An 18,197-nucleotide genomic window follows, 5' to 3' on the forward strand; every position below is an offset into this window, starting at 1 on the left:
AAATTAATAGGCAGCAACATTCTAAATACAAGTTTATTTTTTTACTTCCCTACCATTAATATGCAGTATTAAGAACTGTGCTGTCTGTAAAGCATTATGCAGCACAATGACTTCAGAGACATTCACTGAATATTAGTTGTACTAATCTATATTTACAGATTAAGAAAATACCCCGGTAGGTGGAATATTCAGGATATAGAAGATTTATCATTTGATTTAGGAAGCCCTGTGTCTGAATAAAAGGGTAGTTACGAGTGTGTGTGCACTCTGTCTCCTCTCCGCTCCCCTCAGTGACTCTCAACCGGTCATCCGTGCCCTCCCTCTTGGGCCATAGCTACCTGCCTATACTCACTTTTCCCCTCCCTCCCTCTCTTTCATGCTGTGCCTGAGCCCCCAGAGTTATATTGCTTACTGTTACTTGTACTGTGCCATTGTTTGTCCTTGTACGGCACTACGGATACTTTGTGGCGCCCTATAAATAAAAATTAATAATAAAATAATAATAAAATATAGGGGTGTTCTTGAATTTACTCATCTGCTACAAGTATTCGACACAAACTTTCAAAATGTGCCTATAAATCCCCAACAAGTGCGTCAAAGTACATTTTCTCTGTTTTGTTGAAAATAAACTAAAGGGTAATGCGCTAGGACTGGTGTTTCTTATCTACATTTGAGGATTTCTCCAAGGAGAAGAAATGTGAAGATATTTGTAAGACGACATATTAAAGATGGATCAGCAAAAGACCATATCAAGATCTTACAGCAACAAACCAACAAATATTTACGAAGTCTACATTCATCAAGAGTGACTTGAGTTCAAGCACATAAGAGCAGCAAAAGTCATCTGAAAATTATTTACATTGTTTATTTTGCGCACAAGTTCAGTACAAGCTGGAAGAAAATCATACGGTGGTTTATAAATTATGTTCAATGTACAGTACCAAGCATTTTGATAAAGCAGTGAAACACATAGTACATAAGCTACAGCATTCATACAGGATGATAATTTGAACAATAGCACTTGGCATCATTCCATCCTACAATAGAATCAGAAATAGCATGAAACTGATGCTTAATTTGATAGCATTTCACACAAGTTGGCCTACCTATACAAGTTAAAGTAAGCTATATTTAAAGTCTACCAATCTCCTTCAATGGGAGAAGGCATCTATTTTGTGTATTAATGAGAACCCAGCCTATCAATTCACTAAGAACATGAAACGTTCAGGTTACAAAATGTTTGCCTCCACCTTGTGTAGGAAACAGGTCCAATTTAAAACTTGCTACCGTTCTGAATTACCTTTCGTAATATTCACATATGTAAACATTTCCATATATCACTTGAGGCATTGAGAATCACATTGTCTACTTGTAGTCTAGTAGGGCAAATTAATATCCTTAACAGATTTTAGTGCATCTTCTACGCAGAATGCTAAATATATATAGATATATATATATATATATATATATATATATATATAGAGAGAGAGAGAGAGAGAGAGAGAGAGAACACAATAAGGTGGTGCTTGAAGTATTAATATGTACCATTTCAGAAAGCTATCAAAGTAAAGTTATTGTTTATTAAAACAGAAAAAAACCAACATGTAGTTCACCTATAATTTTAGCATACCGGAGCATGCCAGACTATGCATTCAATTAATTTAAGAAAAGTTACTGATACACAAAAATGGTTTCCCCCTCCAGTATTACACATACCTCAAAAATAGATCAATTGGCTCAAGTTGTAAAGCATTTCTATCATGCACAAAAGTGGATGAAGGGAATGGATTTAATAGCTTCAAGTTTCTCTTGTAAAAATATCAACACTGTCAGTAGGGCATGACGACTAATAAATATATTAAGAACCAATTACACCTTTAAAAGATTTGTCTAATCTTGGTGACTCACCGGTACGGAAGAGATTGAAAATGCACAAAACGTATTCATCAACAAATACAGGACCCATCTGTGTGCTGAAATAGGTTTTATAAAACCCTCATAAAAGAGTACAAAACATCCACTTAGTATTGTTCTGTGAGCAGTTATTCTAAAGGAAAATGATTGTGGACAAACAAGTGCCTAAATATTGTGTCATTACCCTGCATAGCAAAAATCTCTAAAAGGTGGTGCATATTTGAGGGATTGTAATGTTAGTAATTTTTTTTTAAGATTGTGCGTCCTAAAAATGTACATTTGCAAAGTAATGAATTAAACAGTGATATTGAACTACTGTTCAACACACATTGCCATATAACAAAATATATAAATGGAAACACTTATCACTCTTTAAAGGGATTTACTAGCATTATTTTAAAGTCTCTTTCATACCACTGAGATTTCTGCTGGCTATTCAATTCAGTAGTGTGCCACTATTTTGCTGGCATCTTTGGGAAATCATAAAGACCAGAGGAAGTGGTCCGAGTGGAAAGCTAGCTCCTGATTGGATGTAAGCATCAAGTCCACCCTCCATCTGGAACTCAGGAAATGATTACTGCAACTGACTAACTAAAGATCTCCACTGAACACAAGTACTGGTAATTCTGATGAAATAAGTACACGGTTAAGGTCCAGGGTAGACACCATCAAAATACAGGTTCGTGGAAGGAGGCTGGGGAAAGTAGCACACCTTCATTTAAGAGGCATGACATGAAAATTCCTGACATAATACCCTTATTAGAAGTCATGTTAGGGTACTGCATATGTATCTCAAATACTAGTTTGAAGAAGAGCTTTGGTTTTATAGAAATTTGGTTGTTTTGTAGCACTGCTATAGGTTTGCATTCTACATTCATCTATTAAAATAAGTCACAAAATTCTACACACATCATGAAGGACAGCATAACAAGAGGCAATTCCTCATGCTGCTAGAATTTGGAAAAGCATCAGCCATAAAGACAGGCATAAAAGCACCACCTACAGCACTTTGCAAGGAGCGTGCTAGCCCCTCAATTCAAATTTAAAACCTGTTGAAATTCTGCTACTAGACCCCTGTTCACCACATTGAGCCCAATATTGGCAGTCCCAGGCAGTGTAAGTTCTGCTACACACTTTCACACACTAACATCAGTTTTAACAATATTCAACGTGTTTGAAAATGAAAAAAAGGTGACAAGTGGAACAATATTTAAAAGAGCAGATATTTTCTGAATTTCATATCATAAGTGGTTCCAAGTAATAGTAGACATTTCAATAGTATGCGATACATCATTTTAAGAGGAATATAATACAGTGCAGCATCCTTTTCTGTCATTGATGTAATAGTTGTCAAAACCCAATAAATTGCTTTCTAGTTCACGCTCTCGTTTGAAACATCTTGGGGAATATACCACTGGATTTCAAATTTAAATACAATGCATGGAAACATTTACATATTCAGATAAATATTTATCTATATCATTGCTAGTGGATAATCTCACGTAATATTCTTATTTTGATGTGCACTGCAAGAGAAAGATAAAATTTGAGAAGAGTTTGAAATGCTTGGTGAAACTAAATTACAAAGCACAGATACGTTGTATGGTATATGCAATCCTGTATTATATGTACTGCCACTTCATGCGACTAATTGTTTCACATGACTGTGTTCAAGCATAAACAATTTTACCAAATTTTTTTTTTTTTTACATCAATTATCTCCTTTGATATGATCTAAAGTTCAATTTACAAGTCCCAGAGAGCACAATATATGATAATATCTGAATCTATTATTCTCCATTAATTTAAACTACGATGGAAGACAAGAGCTGGTGAGGAAACTTGTGACATAACGGACATTGTGCACTGTAACTCATGGCTGCAGCTCTGGTTTACACATGGAAATTTTGTTTATATTTAAGGAACAGTCAACCCAAAATTAAGCACTTACTAAAACACTGTTGTTTATTAAAAGATAAAGAGCTTATGATGTACAGCCAGAAATGTCTTGCAGACTTAATTTCCTTACAAAAGTCTGAGACAAGTTCCTTCTAGGTGAAACGATCACTGATCATACATTGCATCAAATACAACTGGCTCAAAAAAAACCAAAAAAAACTTAAAAGGAATGCAGCTTATGGCTGGTGTATGAAAGGTACTTCTAAACACTGAATTTTTTCAGCCACTAAAACATGGCATTCAAAGGTTTTCCAGATATGCCTTTACTGCATGTTGTACTTAAAGCAAAACGCTGGAATCATGACAAAAGAGTCTTCACACTGAAGAAGTGCAGCATCTCATACTGAGGATGCTCACATCGGACATCAATCTAGTGTTTCCATTCGAGTTAAAACGGTTTTGAACATCCATTTTTCTTAGCTGTAAAACCAGTGTTTATAAGTGACTGTCTTACACCAGTCTCAGGGAAATCAGCTCTCAAAAATAATACTGCTCCCTGGGCCTATTTGCCTTCGTGCAGCAGATACTGACTCAAATCACATTAAGTGTATTATTGCATGTATACATATATACAAAAAATTAACCCTTAAGTTAGTATTATTGTGTTTTCATTCTGGTAAAATTATTTAAGCTTTAATGTTTCTTTAAGATGCAGCATCTTCGCTTATGATTTCCAAAGTTTCATGCAATTGCAGTGTAATAATGCATGACTAAATGGTGCTGACAAATAAGCCATGTATGTCAATTACATAACAACCTGTCCTTCCTTTGGCTGTTTCAAGTGAAGCACCAGGAAGGTATGTGTTCAATAAGCATTGATTATAAATAAATAAGCATTAATTTCTGCAACTCAAATTACTATACAATTACTCATTACATTTGGCTTGTACATCAACTTCTTACATCCCACAACTTCATATTCAAAGTACAAGCTGTGTAAAACGCAAAATAAAAAAAAGTATTTATATTTCACATTCTTTATACAGAAAATACAGTAGCTGTACAGAAGGTCACTCATTATCCTGGTTCTTCCTTCTCCTAGTATTCCCTGTCATTCTTGACTATGCTTCATTTCTATGTGTTACTGTAACATACACCTACAGCCCCAATTAATCTCGCTGAACATAAAAAAAATATATTATATAGGGGGCTATACTCTTATTGTTCATATGAATACACCAACTTTTCGCCCACAAATATAGGATAGACTTTAAGGATATGCTCTATTTTAAACAGAAGAAAGTAACGCCCATTTAGGCATGTACAAGAGGTTTCCAAATGAGGGAGGGGAAAAAGTAAAAAGAGGAACCTTCGATGTCCAGACTGATCTCTGGCAGCGAGAGGTATGAAGCCTCACCCTATACGAGTATTTCCCAATTAAGCACTACACTAAGTTCACTCTGTGCACATACTGCATTCCAGCTTCAGTTCCAATTATACATATAACACAAGAGCCAATAAACAGTTTTTGTTCTACTCCTTGAGTTATTCAGTGTGTAATGAGGTCGACCAGGTTGCCTTTTGGTGGGGTCATACTGTCTGGGAAGAAGTTGACAAGTGTATCAAAGAGCTGTGATCTCTGAGCATAAGTGTGGTCGACATCAGAGAACCCTGTATAAATAGAAAAGAAAAAGAACGTATTATTTACAACTAAAAATTGGAAAACATCAGTTATTAATGTCCACATAAAACAAGAGAACTGTTTCAAATTTAGCAATGATTTCTCACAACAGCTGTGGATCGAGGTTTATTTATTAACTGGGGCATATATTTTGCACAGACTACCAAAAGCATTAGGTAGGATATGCATCTATATGGTGTCTGTAGGTACAGTTCCCTCTAATTTGAGAAATGTGAAAATGATAGGTTTAGCATTAATAAATCTAATGTTACTAATGGATGTGTTTTACATTAGGGCAGATTGTGACCGATTCATTTGACATTGATCCCTGTACCCTTTGCACCTTACTGGACTGTCGTCTAACAATTCCTTAGTTATGTCACATGAAAACATTAATTAGGTTACACCATTCTAATTTGTGTCTTAACTGAGTAATGTGCACATGTAATGCAGAAGCATTGGGAAATTACAGAGTACAGAAATCAAGAAAATCAAGACCACAATAGAATAAACTAGATAACTAGGTTATATAAGTCAATGCAACATGGTCAGATTCTGCAAGATCCTCAAAATTGTAGACCCCACAGCCCTTTGTTCGTTAGCTATGCAGATATTACAATTATATTCTACAAACCTCCTTTGCTAGTATGCACCGTTGCTGTAATCCAACCTCAAACTCAGCCGCATAGGCAACCTAAAGATTTTACTAACAAAAAACTTTGCTATCTGAAGTTGGAATGATGCCTCTGTTCTGGTCCTATACGGTAAAGATAAAAGTAGTAGCACATAGCACTCATTAACATGCCTCTATCTACAATTCCTTGCTGTAGGATGTTTTTCTGTATCTCAATTGTTGAGAAATGGGTGAATGGCTTATTTACTTAATACAAAATCCTGCACATCCAATACAGATAATAATTTAAAAGGTGGAGCACCACACTGCTCATTTCATTATGCATGTAATCTCAACCAATGACCATATTTTTTCCTCGAACATTAAATCACTTATAATGTGACAGTCATTATACAGATGCAACATTTTTTTTCCCTCGCCCAAAAGGAGCACTTTTTTTTTTTTTTTTACTTGACTTACCGAGAGGGGTGAAATCTTTGCTGGATTTGAAAAGTGCAGATGGAAGAAGCTGAAACTGAAAGACACAAATAAAAAGTGTATTGGAGTACTATGTAATCTCTTTGCAATATAGCTTTCATGAACTGTCATGTGCACCAGCAATACTTATAGACAGTAACTATACTTAAAAATCAAAGTGGGCAGACAGTATATTACTGTAATGAGAGACAGTCTAAAAAAAATATTACCTTTACTTAATTATTTAGTTAACCCCATATCAAACATCTGCACAGCATAAAATTCCATCCTCTATTTTTGTGGGCAGCACGGTGGTGTAGTGGTTAGCACTTCTGCCTTCCAGCACTGGGGTCATGAGTTCAATTCCCGACCATGGCCTTATCTGTGTGGAGTTTGTATGTTCTCCCCGTGTTTGCATGGGTTTCTTCCGGGTGCTCCGGTTTCCTCCCACACTCCAAAAACATAGTAGTAGGTTAATTGGCTGCTAACAAATTGACCCTAGTGTGTGTTAGGGAATTTAGACTGTAATCCCCAATGGGGCAGGGACTGTTGTGAGCGAGTTCTCAGTACAGCACTGCGGAATTAGTGGCGCTATATAAATAAATGGTGTTTGCAATCCTTAGTGTGTGTGTTTGTGGATGGGCTGATGAGGCACACTTCAGCTTGTGTTTAACATATTGAATACCATCACACCTCCTTTGTTTCTTCGGGGTCTGAGTGATCCACAGTAACAAATAAATCATTCTGCAGGTATTTCAATGCAGTAAGGGGCTCAGTCTGAGCACGCTCTTCAAACCTGTAACATATCAAAGCTCTGTTAATATATACACACTAAAAATGAGAAAAAAAAATAGACTAAAAAGAACTGGCAATTTGCTAAATGGGTAAATTAATGCACGAGCATCTTTACAGATCTAAATAATAACTTCTGCTCTCGTATGCTGTAATAACTTTCCAGTTGGACAGACTTTTCAACCTTGGGCTTCTTGAAAATCTTCTTGGAATTAGCTTGCAAGATAATAGTTTGCAATCTCTTATAACCCAAAAATATTAAATGTGTATTAAACAAAATGACAAGTTTCCAATATTCTCATAGAATGATATGACTTCTGATTTTATAGCTCCATTCAAATTGTAAACTAGTATAAATGAAAAAAACAAAACAAACAAAAAAAATAATCAAATCAGATGCAGCTGTAGAAACAATAATAATGAAGAGCCTCTCAGTGTAAGACGGAATAAGGATGTGCCTTACATTAAATATTGCACTCAGATTGCACTGTAATTACATCAGTAAAAGATCACAGCAAAGCAGTGGCACTGATCTTTCATGGCTGACACTACAGGTTGGTTTACAGCCTCCCTCATCAAAACATTTCAATATTGCATACAAAGAAGCAAAACTGTGAAGTTTGTTCATCATTTACAAACAGTTGTAAACTAGCTTATTTGTACCTACCTGTGTTTTCGAATAAGGTATTTACAGTGCCTCAACAAGTACTCTTTAGAAGGCCGGCATAACTTCAATGACCAGAAGTCATCCAACCGCATTTTCGGAGAGCAGGATTTTCCTGGATTTCCTCCAAAAAGGTAATGAACCTGTCATTTACATTAAAAAGTAATTTAAACAAATATTAATATTCAGCCATGAATATTTCCCACATAGCACAGGGTCCCCAATGTTTCAAGGTAGAGACACAGCTGTCCATCCCTCACTATCAGTAATAGCAGACCACATCCACCGCTGTTCTACACTTCACGCTCAGAGTTGAAGGGAATATTAAAGTTCCCTTCCCCCCTGAGGAATATATAATTTGGGCGTTTTAGAGGTTTGATCACACATCATTCAGGGCCTTTAAATCACTTGCGGTGTCAGCGGTCACACAGCATTAATCTCTCTGCTGACCGCAAACTCCGCAGAGGGAACCAGGACCCTGGAGAAGCTGCTACAACACTTATGATGCCAATGATCCACATTAAAAGGACCAAACAAAAAAATTTACATTTTCAGATATAAAGGTTAAATGCACTGCTAAAATGTAAAGACAAAATACAATTCAGCGTAATTCTACTGCATCCCTCCCCAGAGTTCCCTAATGGGTTATAAGATCGATCAAAAAAGTGGAAACCAACATGTGGCGTACTCACTGGCTCTGCCACTATGCATACAACCACCAATCCACACAGTACATTTCTGTAAAGCAAATCTGCCAAGCCAAACCCTAAAACTAAAATCAGCCCAAAGCTGTAAACAAGTCAGTGCTTCAAGCATATTATCCAAGCATAATTAAGATTTTTTACCGATCACAAGTAAAATGTGCAATTTAAATTACATTAATACTGCAATCAGAACTTATCTCCTGGATCAGGCATATAAATTCAGTAAAAATATATTACCACAATTTCTTTTCTTTTCCAAGCTCTGTCGATTCGCATCCTCCTTATGTATTTACATTATACCATTTACACTATACCTCACAATTTATATGCTGCAAGAAATGCCCCAAAGTCAAACTCCCTGTCCTGCAAAGATCAAACGCACAGTGGAGACCTCAGAGTCCCCAACTTTAAGAATTATCTAGCAATGCAACTCTCTCAAAATGTTTAATGGAACACTACTAGCTCCACTAGAATCTGGGCACTAGTCTAAGCGGAAAGTCAGGGCAACTCCTCCATCTCCTCTCTCCTGTGGCTCCCTTGGCTTAGCCGTCCGCACTCCGCTACTCGTCACCCCATTGAGGCTCACATGCTCTCTGTCTGGGACCATAAAAATCTAAAGTTTAAATTGTTTCTAACCCTGAGCCCGATCATACCACTCTACGACAACCCAAAACACCCGCCTGAATGTATTTCCATGTCATTTGAACCCTGGAGAAAGGCCGGAATTCGGTACCTTGACCATGTCATTTAGGATACCTCCTTCTCTTCATTTGATGACCTGAAAACTACATTTGCATTCCCAACAATTTTTTTCTTCAATATCTCCAATTACAAAACTTTTATTCCACTACCAAGACACACAACTGCCAGACTGGTGACGCGCTTCGAGTCACTTTCCCTTAGGCAGTCTTCAACTAAAGGCCTTATATCACTTTTATATTGGGAACTGAAAGCCCCCGACATGGGGAACAGGGACTCGCATAAGTGGGTATGGGGGGTAGGCTAGGGGAAACGTTGGACGACGATTGAGAAGAAATGAGAATCAACACTGCCTCCAGCTCTACTTATGTAAAACCGATAGAAAATGCTTATAAGCTTTTATATTGGTGGTACTTTGTCCTACCAAATTACAAAAAAAAGTTTCCATGATTTGTCCAGCAGGTTTGGCAAGGTTGTCCATCTGACAGATCTTTCCTACATATAGGGTGGCAATGTCCTAAACTAACCCAATTCTGGTCAGGCCTCCAAAATTTGGCATCCCAAATTACAAATTGACGTCTCCCTCAACCCCAGGCACTTCCTCCTGCGGCTCGGGATCTCCTCTGCTACCATCAGATGAAAATGTTCAGACACAGTTTGTCGCCCTCTGTCAAATAGCCACAGACTGGAAGAAGCCCTTAGCTCCTATGATACAAACGACCATTGGCAGAATCTGGTATACATATAAAATGGAATATATGACTAGAATTTTTTTGCAACACTTGTAAGTCGTTTAATAAAGTATGGGCACCGTGGGCCTCCTACTTCTATGTCCAACTCTCCTTCTCATTATAACTAGCCGATCTCTTCGTCCTGATCCTCCGGGTCCCTGTTCCTCCATCCTTCCTACATCTTTCTTTTCCACTTATTGATCTCTCTTCTTTAATGGCCCGTCACACCACTCTTCTTCCTATATCTCACCATAACTCTGTTTCCTACTTTTCCTATCATTCTCCTGCTGAAACATTGGTTCAAAACCTGCTGTTAATAACACTCTGGATGAACACCCTCCTGTTTTCATGTGTCTTCACTCCTACTCTTTAGAATTGTCTTTTTCTTTGTGCCACTTGGCACTGAAATGTTTGGATACACACTGTCTTATGTTGTCACTACCCTGTGGTTTTCTTGAATACATTTTTTTTTTACATTTAAAACTGTTTATTTCTCCTCACAATTATTTTCTTGCTATGCCTGACTGCAAACAAGTAAGGCATTTTGTTTTGTGCGAATACTGAGGGGCAATAGACTTCTATGCAGAGATTCAAGCAGTTATAAATTTAATGGAACCTTGATGAATTCAAGTAATAAATATACAAATACACTCTGCCGCGCTCCCCCCCTTGAAACCGTTCCTTCACTTACCTTTTCTTTCAGCTTCTTTCTTGTCTTCTGTCTTCCCGACTCTTCTGCGGCGCTCCTCACTGAACGCCAGGCGCGACATCACGTCCGACATTCAGTGCGAACAGAGCAGAGAGGTTTCGCGGAGCGCAGCGGTCACGAGTATTCTTTGGGGGGGGGGGGGGGGGGGGGGGGTAAATTATCTGCTCCCCCCACCAAAGAAGAGGGGAGCGATCAGGGTCAGGGCCGGTCCCCCGGTGGCCCAGTCCGACCCTGCATACACACACACACTTTAAGTACTTAATACAAGGTAATATCCTGAAGGGGAAAATAGTCTGTTCAACAGGGTGTGTTACTAAAACTGCCCAGTAGCAATAAAGGTATATAAGACTAACTGCATTATTTGTTGGTAAGATTCTTGACAGAATGCTGTACCCATGCTTGCATGCCTGAACAAAGGAGATCTTTGGCTTATGACCAACTTCAGACTGATTGGTAAAAACTTAGATATAACACTATATGATTGTACACTTTTTTTTACATTTTGCTGTGCAATGCAGGCACAATACTTTGTTTTTACCTGTACCACCTTTACTTTTTTTTTTTTTTTATTTATCCACAATGTAAGCTCACTAAAGGTGTGGCACTCCATACCAAAGTGGTTTGACAGCTCGAATTTACACTGTAGAGGAATCTTGTGGGCAGAGATAATCATTTTGCTAGCTATATATGTAACAAAACCTATAAACTAATGACCCCCTAAAGTGATGACATGCTGCTTGGAATACTTAAATGAAGTACTTTTAAATATACCCAGTTGACAAAAAGGTGATTTGCAAATATTTATCATTTTTCAATTTATGCCAAAAAAGCATATAGTAATATCTTTTGCAAACTTTTCTTCCTTATCACCTCCCATTTCGACCTTCCAGACTTCTCTCGTTCTGCACCTATTTCATAGGACACTTTCCTTCGTTCCATCACACTGCCCACTTACCTTGAAAGTGGTCCTTGAAAACTCACCTCCTCAGGGATGCTAATCAGATTTTCAAGCTACACTGTCACCTGCTTTCAAACTGCAAACACTAATTGTTTGCTTTTGAGATTATTATTATTATTATTATTATTAATTTTTATTTATAAGGCGCCACTAGGTATCCGTGGCGCCGTACAGGGACATACAGAGACGCGATACAGGGTGAGACAGCACGGTACAGTTAACAAAAAGCACAGTAACTCAGAAGCTCAAAGTACAGCTAGATGAAAGGTGAGAGCCCCCTTTTTTAAAAGAATTGGTACAACAAAAGAACTCATTCTGGCCTCACATTGCTAGGTGCCATTAGTGGACCATGAAGAAACTGGGTCCCCAGAGAAGAGGGCATGATTTGAGACCGCAGCAGATCTCGATCCTCACATCACTGTCAGCTGAAAACATTTAAAGTCCCGGCACGGAATGTTACTGCCCTGTTACCATTGTCTAAATCAATGTCATGATGGGGGCAAGAGACAGGCTGGACTAGACGATCTGCTGCACCATACTCCAAATATGACTATTGTGGGGCCCAATGTATTCAGGGAACACAAAAGTGCAGAGCATGAGGATCTCAAAGGAGGGACAGCACCACCCTCAATATCTCCCCCCCCCCCCAGCTCGAGTAAGATGAAGTTTTAAAATGTTCACCCAATAGGTGGAATTATCCATTATTAAGCATATCTTCCAATGAATTCATTGGGATACCAGGTTTTTGATCCATCTGGGCTCCTGTACTAAACAAAAACATCTCAGACCGTGTGTCCTTGTTGGAGAACACAAATATTGGTGTCACATAAACTAGATATCAAGCATAAGGTACTGCAAACCAAGTATTTCTTTTCAAGGATATACTGCATGAAGACTAGTCAAAAAATAGTATAAAAACAAGAATTCATTTGCTTACATGTAATCGCAATATAATGCCATGTAGTGCGATTGTGTCAAATATTTAAGGGATCTTTATTTTAGGGATATAAAACGTTAAATTACCATACTGAATTCAAGTTTTCACAAGCGAGTGTCATAAATTTGAATAAACACACCTCTGGTATTCAGTTAATTGTTTTAGCAGGGTATGGCTACTAGACTGCTACAAGACAACACAAACACAGAGTACATTTCACACTTTAGTCACAAGGATCATAAGTACATTGTTAAAATTGTTGATAAGTGAGGTGTACCTTGTGCAGCTCATCATAAACTAGTTGGTGTGCAAATCTTGGGCAAGGTTCCTCCTCTTGAAGGCTTTTATTTGTGTTTTCTTTTGATGCTTGATCATTCTTGTACACACATGACCTAAAAATAAGTGTGGTTACAGTTAAAATATTTGACATACTGTATGGTGTGTAGATTTGATTTAGCCAAGAAGGAAGATTACAATTGCAAATCTATGCATATAAAGGAAAACTTAAAAATATATATTTTAAGATAACAATTCAACATTGCCAAATGTTCTCCGAACGCTAAATCACCCAACTTTTCTGTGTTGGGAGGACACCTTAAGAAATTGGCCACCCACAGAGCTAATCATTCATATCTACCTTCAACCTCTGGTTCATTTCTGCAGCATGAGATTTGAGCGCCCCAGTACTCTTAATTACCGTACTGGGGACTTTATGAATGTATCAAACTCATAGGGGCATATTAAATTAGGTCCCGGATCGCGGTAATGCGTGGAGTGCGCATGACCGAAGGTAATAAGTACAACAATGAGGATTTTCCTTTGAAAACGCTATAGGGCGAGAAGGAAAAATCAGCCGTATTGCGGTGTCACAGATTACCTTCGCGCCCCACTCCAAGGTGTTACCACAATCCCAGGACATAATTGAATATGCCCCATAGGTTTTTACCAACAAGATTGGTAAAAGAATTAATGTCCCAATGCTACCCGAAGCTCAACATTTCTAAAACAGAGCTTTCATCTTCCTTCTTCTCAGAATCACCACCTACCCTCAAATCTCCCTAATCATTCATAACACTTTCTTCAGTCTTCCAAGCCCACTGTCTTGTTGCCACACTTCACCTGCTGCTTTATTCCTCACATCCGGTCTCTCTCATATCCTGTCATGACGACCATGGAAATATTGCCAGAATATGCCCTTTTATTACCCAAGATGTTGCCCAAACTCTTACCCACTCTTGCTCATTTCCCGCCTTGACTACTGGAACCTCCACCTATTTGGCATTCCCCTTACCCATCTATCTCCGCTTCAATTCATCTTAAATGGCGCAGCACGACTGATTCTCCCTTTCACTCAGGTCCACAACTGCTGCACCGCTATGAAAATCCCTATACTGGCTCACCATGTCCTCCAGAATTAAATTACATCAATTACACCTTAAAATTTTTCCTTCTCTCAAATCTACCGCTGATCTGCATCTTCCTTCGGTAACTACTCCTCATTCACGTCAATGAAGACTTCTCCTGTATAGCCACCAACTCATGACCAAGGCCATTCAATTCAACCTTTGTTTTCGTGTCTGCATTTATACGGTCTACCTTGTATTTCTGTTTTTTATCCGTCCTGTTTTCCCAACTGGCCTGTGCTGCAGAGCAGCATTGATGACTATTTCAAATAGCAGCATTACTTGCTCTTTAAACTAGTGAGATCTGCAAATCTAGTCTTATCTGACTGCCTGCAATTTCATAAAAGATTAAGGTCTCTTTACAAAAAAAATAAACCTAAAAAACTCATACGAGCCATGTTTTCACAGAAAGAGTTCTCCACTAACAATTAAAATCAAGAAAATTGTACCCTTACAGTTTCTTTGTAAGAACACTTACAGATTAAGAAAATATTAGTACAAACAAAAAGCACAATGGTTTTGCTATATACACACTGTTTTACGAACAAAAACCCAGTTTGAATGCACAACGAATAATGAACACCATCTAAAAATTGTATAACATATACATACACACATTCATTCCAAATGATTATTAACGGAAAAGCACTCCAAATTATACTTACAATAAATATTAAATAAATTAGCGAAAATCGATCCCACTGATTAACTTATTTATGGTGCAGTAGTCATTTTAAACAATTTGCATCTCCCAGTACTTGTAAACAACCAATGAATACAATCATGAACACTGCTTCTATTGCAGCAAACATTAAAGTACAGTATATACACTAAAATATCATTTGGCAGTTCAGCAAACTGAAGGTGCTAGCACAGAACACTCCTTAGTAAAGTATATTAAAAGCAAACTGTAAAAGATAGCTTTGAACCTTACAACCTTTGTATAATTCTGAGCCCCATTACAATGATTTGTCATTACTTCATTTGGGCATTGATAAGTATGGTAAACCTAAATACAACTTGACAGCAAAATCTTAAAACACAGTAACATACATTGAATTGTTTTATCAATAAAACTGCAAAATCAAACTATAAAAGGAATTTTTATACTTTCTAAAATCCTTTTCCTTTAATCTATTAGGAAGGGGGAGGGGTTCCACTAGACCAGGGGAAGTAGGTCCAGTATCTATCAAATGAACAGCAGAGAAAACACAATGTGCATATTTCTTTATCTATCACAATTCCTCCGTCACAATAGTTTAATTGTGAGTTATCAGGTGTCTCATATAACCTTAAAGGCTCATCACAAACGATGTAATATAATAGCTGATATCAGGCAATTTACATGACATCGCAGCATATGTCGAACCAATTCGCGAGCTGACAGAAATCGATCAGATCATTTACTAATCACGCTGGCAAATGCGATCATAATATGTAAAGTAGGGATGTGCACCGGCCACTTTTGGCGTCTCATGTTTTGTATTCGGATTTGCTTGAGGTTTTGGCTTCGGATTTGTTTCGCAAAACACCTGACGAAAGGTTTTGGTTCGGATTCAAGGTTTTGGATTTGGATTTATTTTGAAAAAAACATAAAAAGTGCTAAAAACCAGTTTTGTGGGGTTTTTTTTCACTCCTACGCTATTATTAACCTCAATAACATTCAATAACAATCATTTCCACTAATTTCCAGTCTATTCTGAACACCTCACAATGTTGTTTTTAGGCCAAAAGGTTGGTACACCTATTGCCAAGAGGTACAAGATGGAATTGTTCTGGGCCCTCCCTCCCACCCCTCGCGAGATTCGACGCGAGACTTGGACGACAGAGCCTCGTTTTCAATTTTTTGCCCGCCGGAAATATCCGAACAGTGCTCGGATCCCGTTCAGATCCGCACTGTTCGGGTGGGCTCGGATTAGCGGAATCCGAGCCCGCTCATCTCTAATGTAAAGTAATCAGGTTTATGTATTCAGCCATCTTTCCAATGCAATAACAGGCTCAAGCCACAAAAATATATGCTCATCACTGCTATGATGAAATATTACTTGCCAACATATACCAAATCCCTAAAAAGTTTAAATAAGTTTGCATACATTTGTCCAGGCTCGTGTGCAATAATTTTTGTGAACGTATACTGGTTCTCCTGTGGTCTAGCTGGTTGGTCTAGTCATAGCAAAATGACAAATAATTTAAACCTGCCATTATTATTCTTTATTTATAAGGGATGACTGCTTTTGCCTTAGCCAAAGAGGAGGGATTACCGCATGGCAAACAATCAGTATGCTTTCCTGCACTGCTGCTCATGTGAGCCAGAACGCTTACTATACCAAGTACTGACACAAGGTAAAAACACATGCAACAGTACTTTTAATGCATATAATACAAATTACACTAAACATCACCAAAATGTGTTTAACATTTTTCTCCCTGCTAGCTGTAGATCTATGCTTTAAATAGAGGAGCCTGCCCATTTACTAACTGTAGATTTATGTCCTGGCTTTCAGAAGGTGGCACCCTGCTCCTTGATAATAGCTCGCAATAAAAGGACAGTGCTGTGGTAGATAGTGACCATGACATCTCTGTGGGCATGAAAGGCCAGGAAGATTTGAAAACATGAAAGATTAGATGGTACCAAATCAGTCTACTGTAGTCAAAGTTACTATATGATCAGTTGCTTTTGGATGCAACAAATGTAGAGTTATTTAATCACAACAGTCAAATATAACACAACAGGTAAACAAGTTTAAAAGGTGAATATACCTTTTTACAAAAATGCTGAACATACCAGCTATTGCGAACAATGTCATAAATCCAGAAGGAATTCCTGACGTTCTCCTCGCGTTTTTCTTTATCTTTACTTAGACCTGACAAAACGTGGATTTCATTCAGCTCTGGGTCAATGGTAGCTCTCTGAGTGAAGCCAGTCATTGGAACTGCAAAAAAAACAAGTTAAAGGTACACTATGCTTATATACTCCTGCTTTTTGGAGTTAAATGTTCCCATTAAGTCTAAAGTATTCATATGTTGTGAAACACTATAGCAAGCTTGTATAGCTTCACATATTACATTCTAAAAAATGAAAAACAAACAATTTGGACAATATGGCGTACAGGACATTGGAGAATGTTGAAGTAATATCTCATCATGGCCAATGTGAAAAACCCAAATCATGCAAATGCATATATAATTTTAAAGACTTATGTTTTTCTATTTAAAGTGGAGATAATGTACGTTTCAATAAACAAAAACTTGTATCATTTGTAAACAAATATTGTAATAAGATGTAAAAGGATACTATATTTCAGGAAACTTAAATTCAATGCTATTTCTTAGTCATAATTCATTTTCTGATTAACAAGGGCTGTTCTGCTACATAAGAAAAGGTATAATAAAGTTTACCCCTTTCATAGATATCAAAGTATTTTTTTCTGCTTCAGCTCCACGTTAACAGACCCAATAGGTCTATGTTTATAAGTAGTAGAAGTACCTGCCTAACTTTTCCTGTAGCAAAATATCTAATGTTACCTGCAGATGAAGAAGCTTCTCTTCAGTGAGAGAAGGAAGGTATGCAGTCCTATGCAAAGACCTGGCTTGCATGTCTGCACCAAATATATTATGGTAGTGGGTTTAAGATCACATTCGATCATTTTTTGTGCTAGTTATTCCAAACCTACTGAAATCTGCTAGATCACATTTTGGAGGCAGACAGGTGTATGCAGTGGAATGCATGCAATCCCTTTCCCTGCAGTCTGTAGCTTCAGGTAATGCCATCTCTGTTGGAGATTGCATCTAACCAAAGGTTAGGTAAGCACACTCTTATATCTACTAAATTGACAATGTGGTTTTATTCAGCCTAGTTTATTGGCAAATAAAAAGTCCACACTTTGATCATGGAAATACGGAATGCATGACCTATTGGGTTTACATGAGGAATGGATTCAAGAAAACCTGGGCGAGTGCAAGTTAAAACAGAGTCATTATGCCTCTATGGGAAACAATCCAATTGTACTATTTGC

General features: G+C 37.7%; 1 protein-coding gene across 2 annotated transcripts in view; it reads right to left on the reverse strand.

Moving 5' to 3' along the window:
• Positions 1-845: 845 nt before the first annotated feature.
• The window catches only part of MKLN1 (muskelin 1), a 53,752-nt gene continuing 36,400 nt past the window's right edge, over positions 846-18,197 (reverse strand). For both annotated transcript variants that reach the window (XM_075208552.1, XM_075208553.1), the window contains 6 exons: positions 16,967-17,114; positions 13,056-13,170; positions 8,044-8,183; positions 7,278-7,380; positions 6,588-6,642; positions 846-5,484 (listed from right to left, as the gene is read on the reverse strand). In XM_075208552.1, coding sequence (XP_075064653.1) covers positions 5,363-5,484; positions 6,588-6,642; positions 7,278-7,380; positions 8,044-8,183; positions 13,056-13,170; positions 16,967-17,114 — 683 coding nt within the window. In that variant the 3' untranslated portion in view covers positions 846-5,362. The remainder of the gene's footprint in view (positions 5,485-6,587; positions 6,643-7,277; positions 7,381-8,043; positions 8,184-13,055; positions 13,171-16,966; positions 17,115-18,197) is intronic.

The sequence above is a fragment of the Mixophyes fleayi genome, chromosome 4 (genome assembly GCF_038048845.1).
Source record: "Mixophyes fleayi isolate aMixFle1 chromosome 4, aMixFle1.hap1, whole genome shotgun sequence".
Classification (NCBI taxonomy): Eukaryota; Metazoa; Chordata; class Amphibia; order Anura; family Limnodynastidae; genus Mixophyes; species Mixophyes fleayi.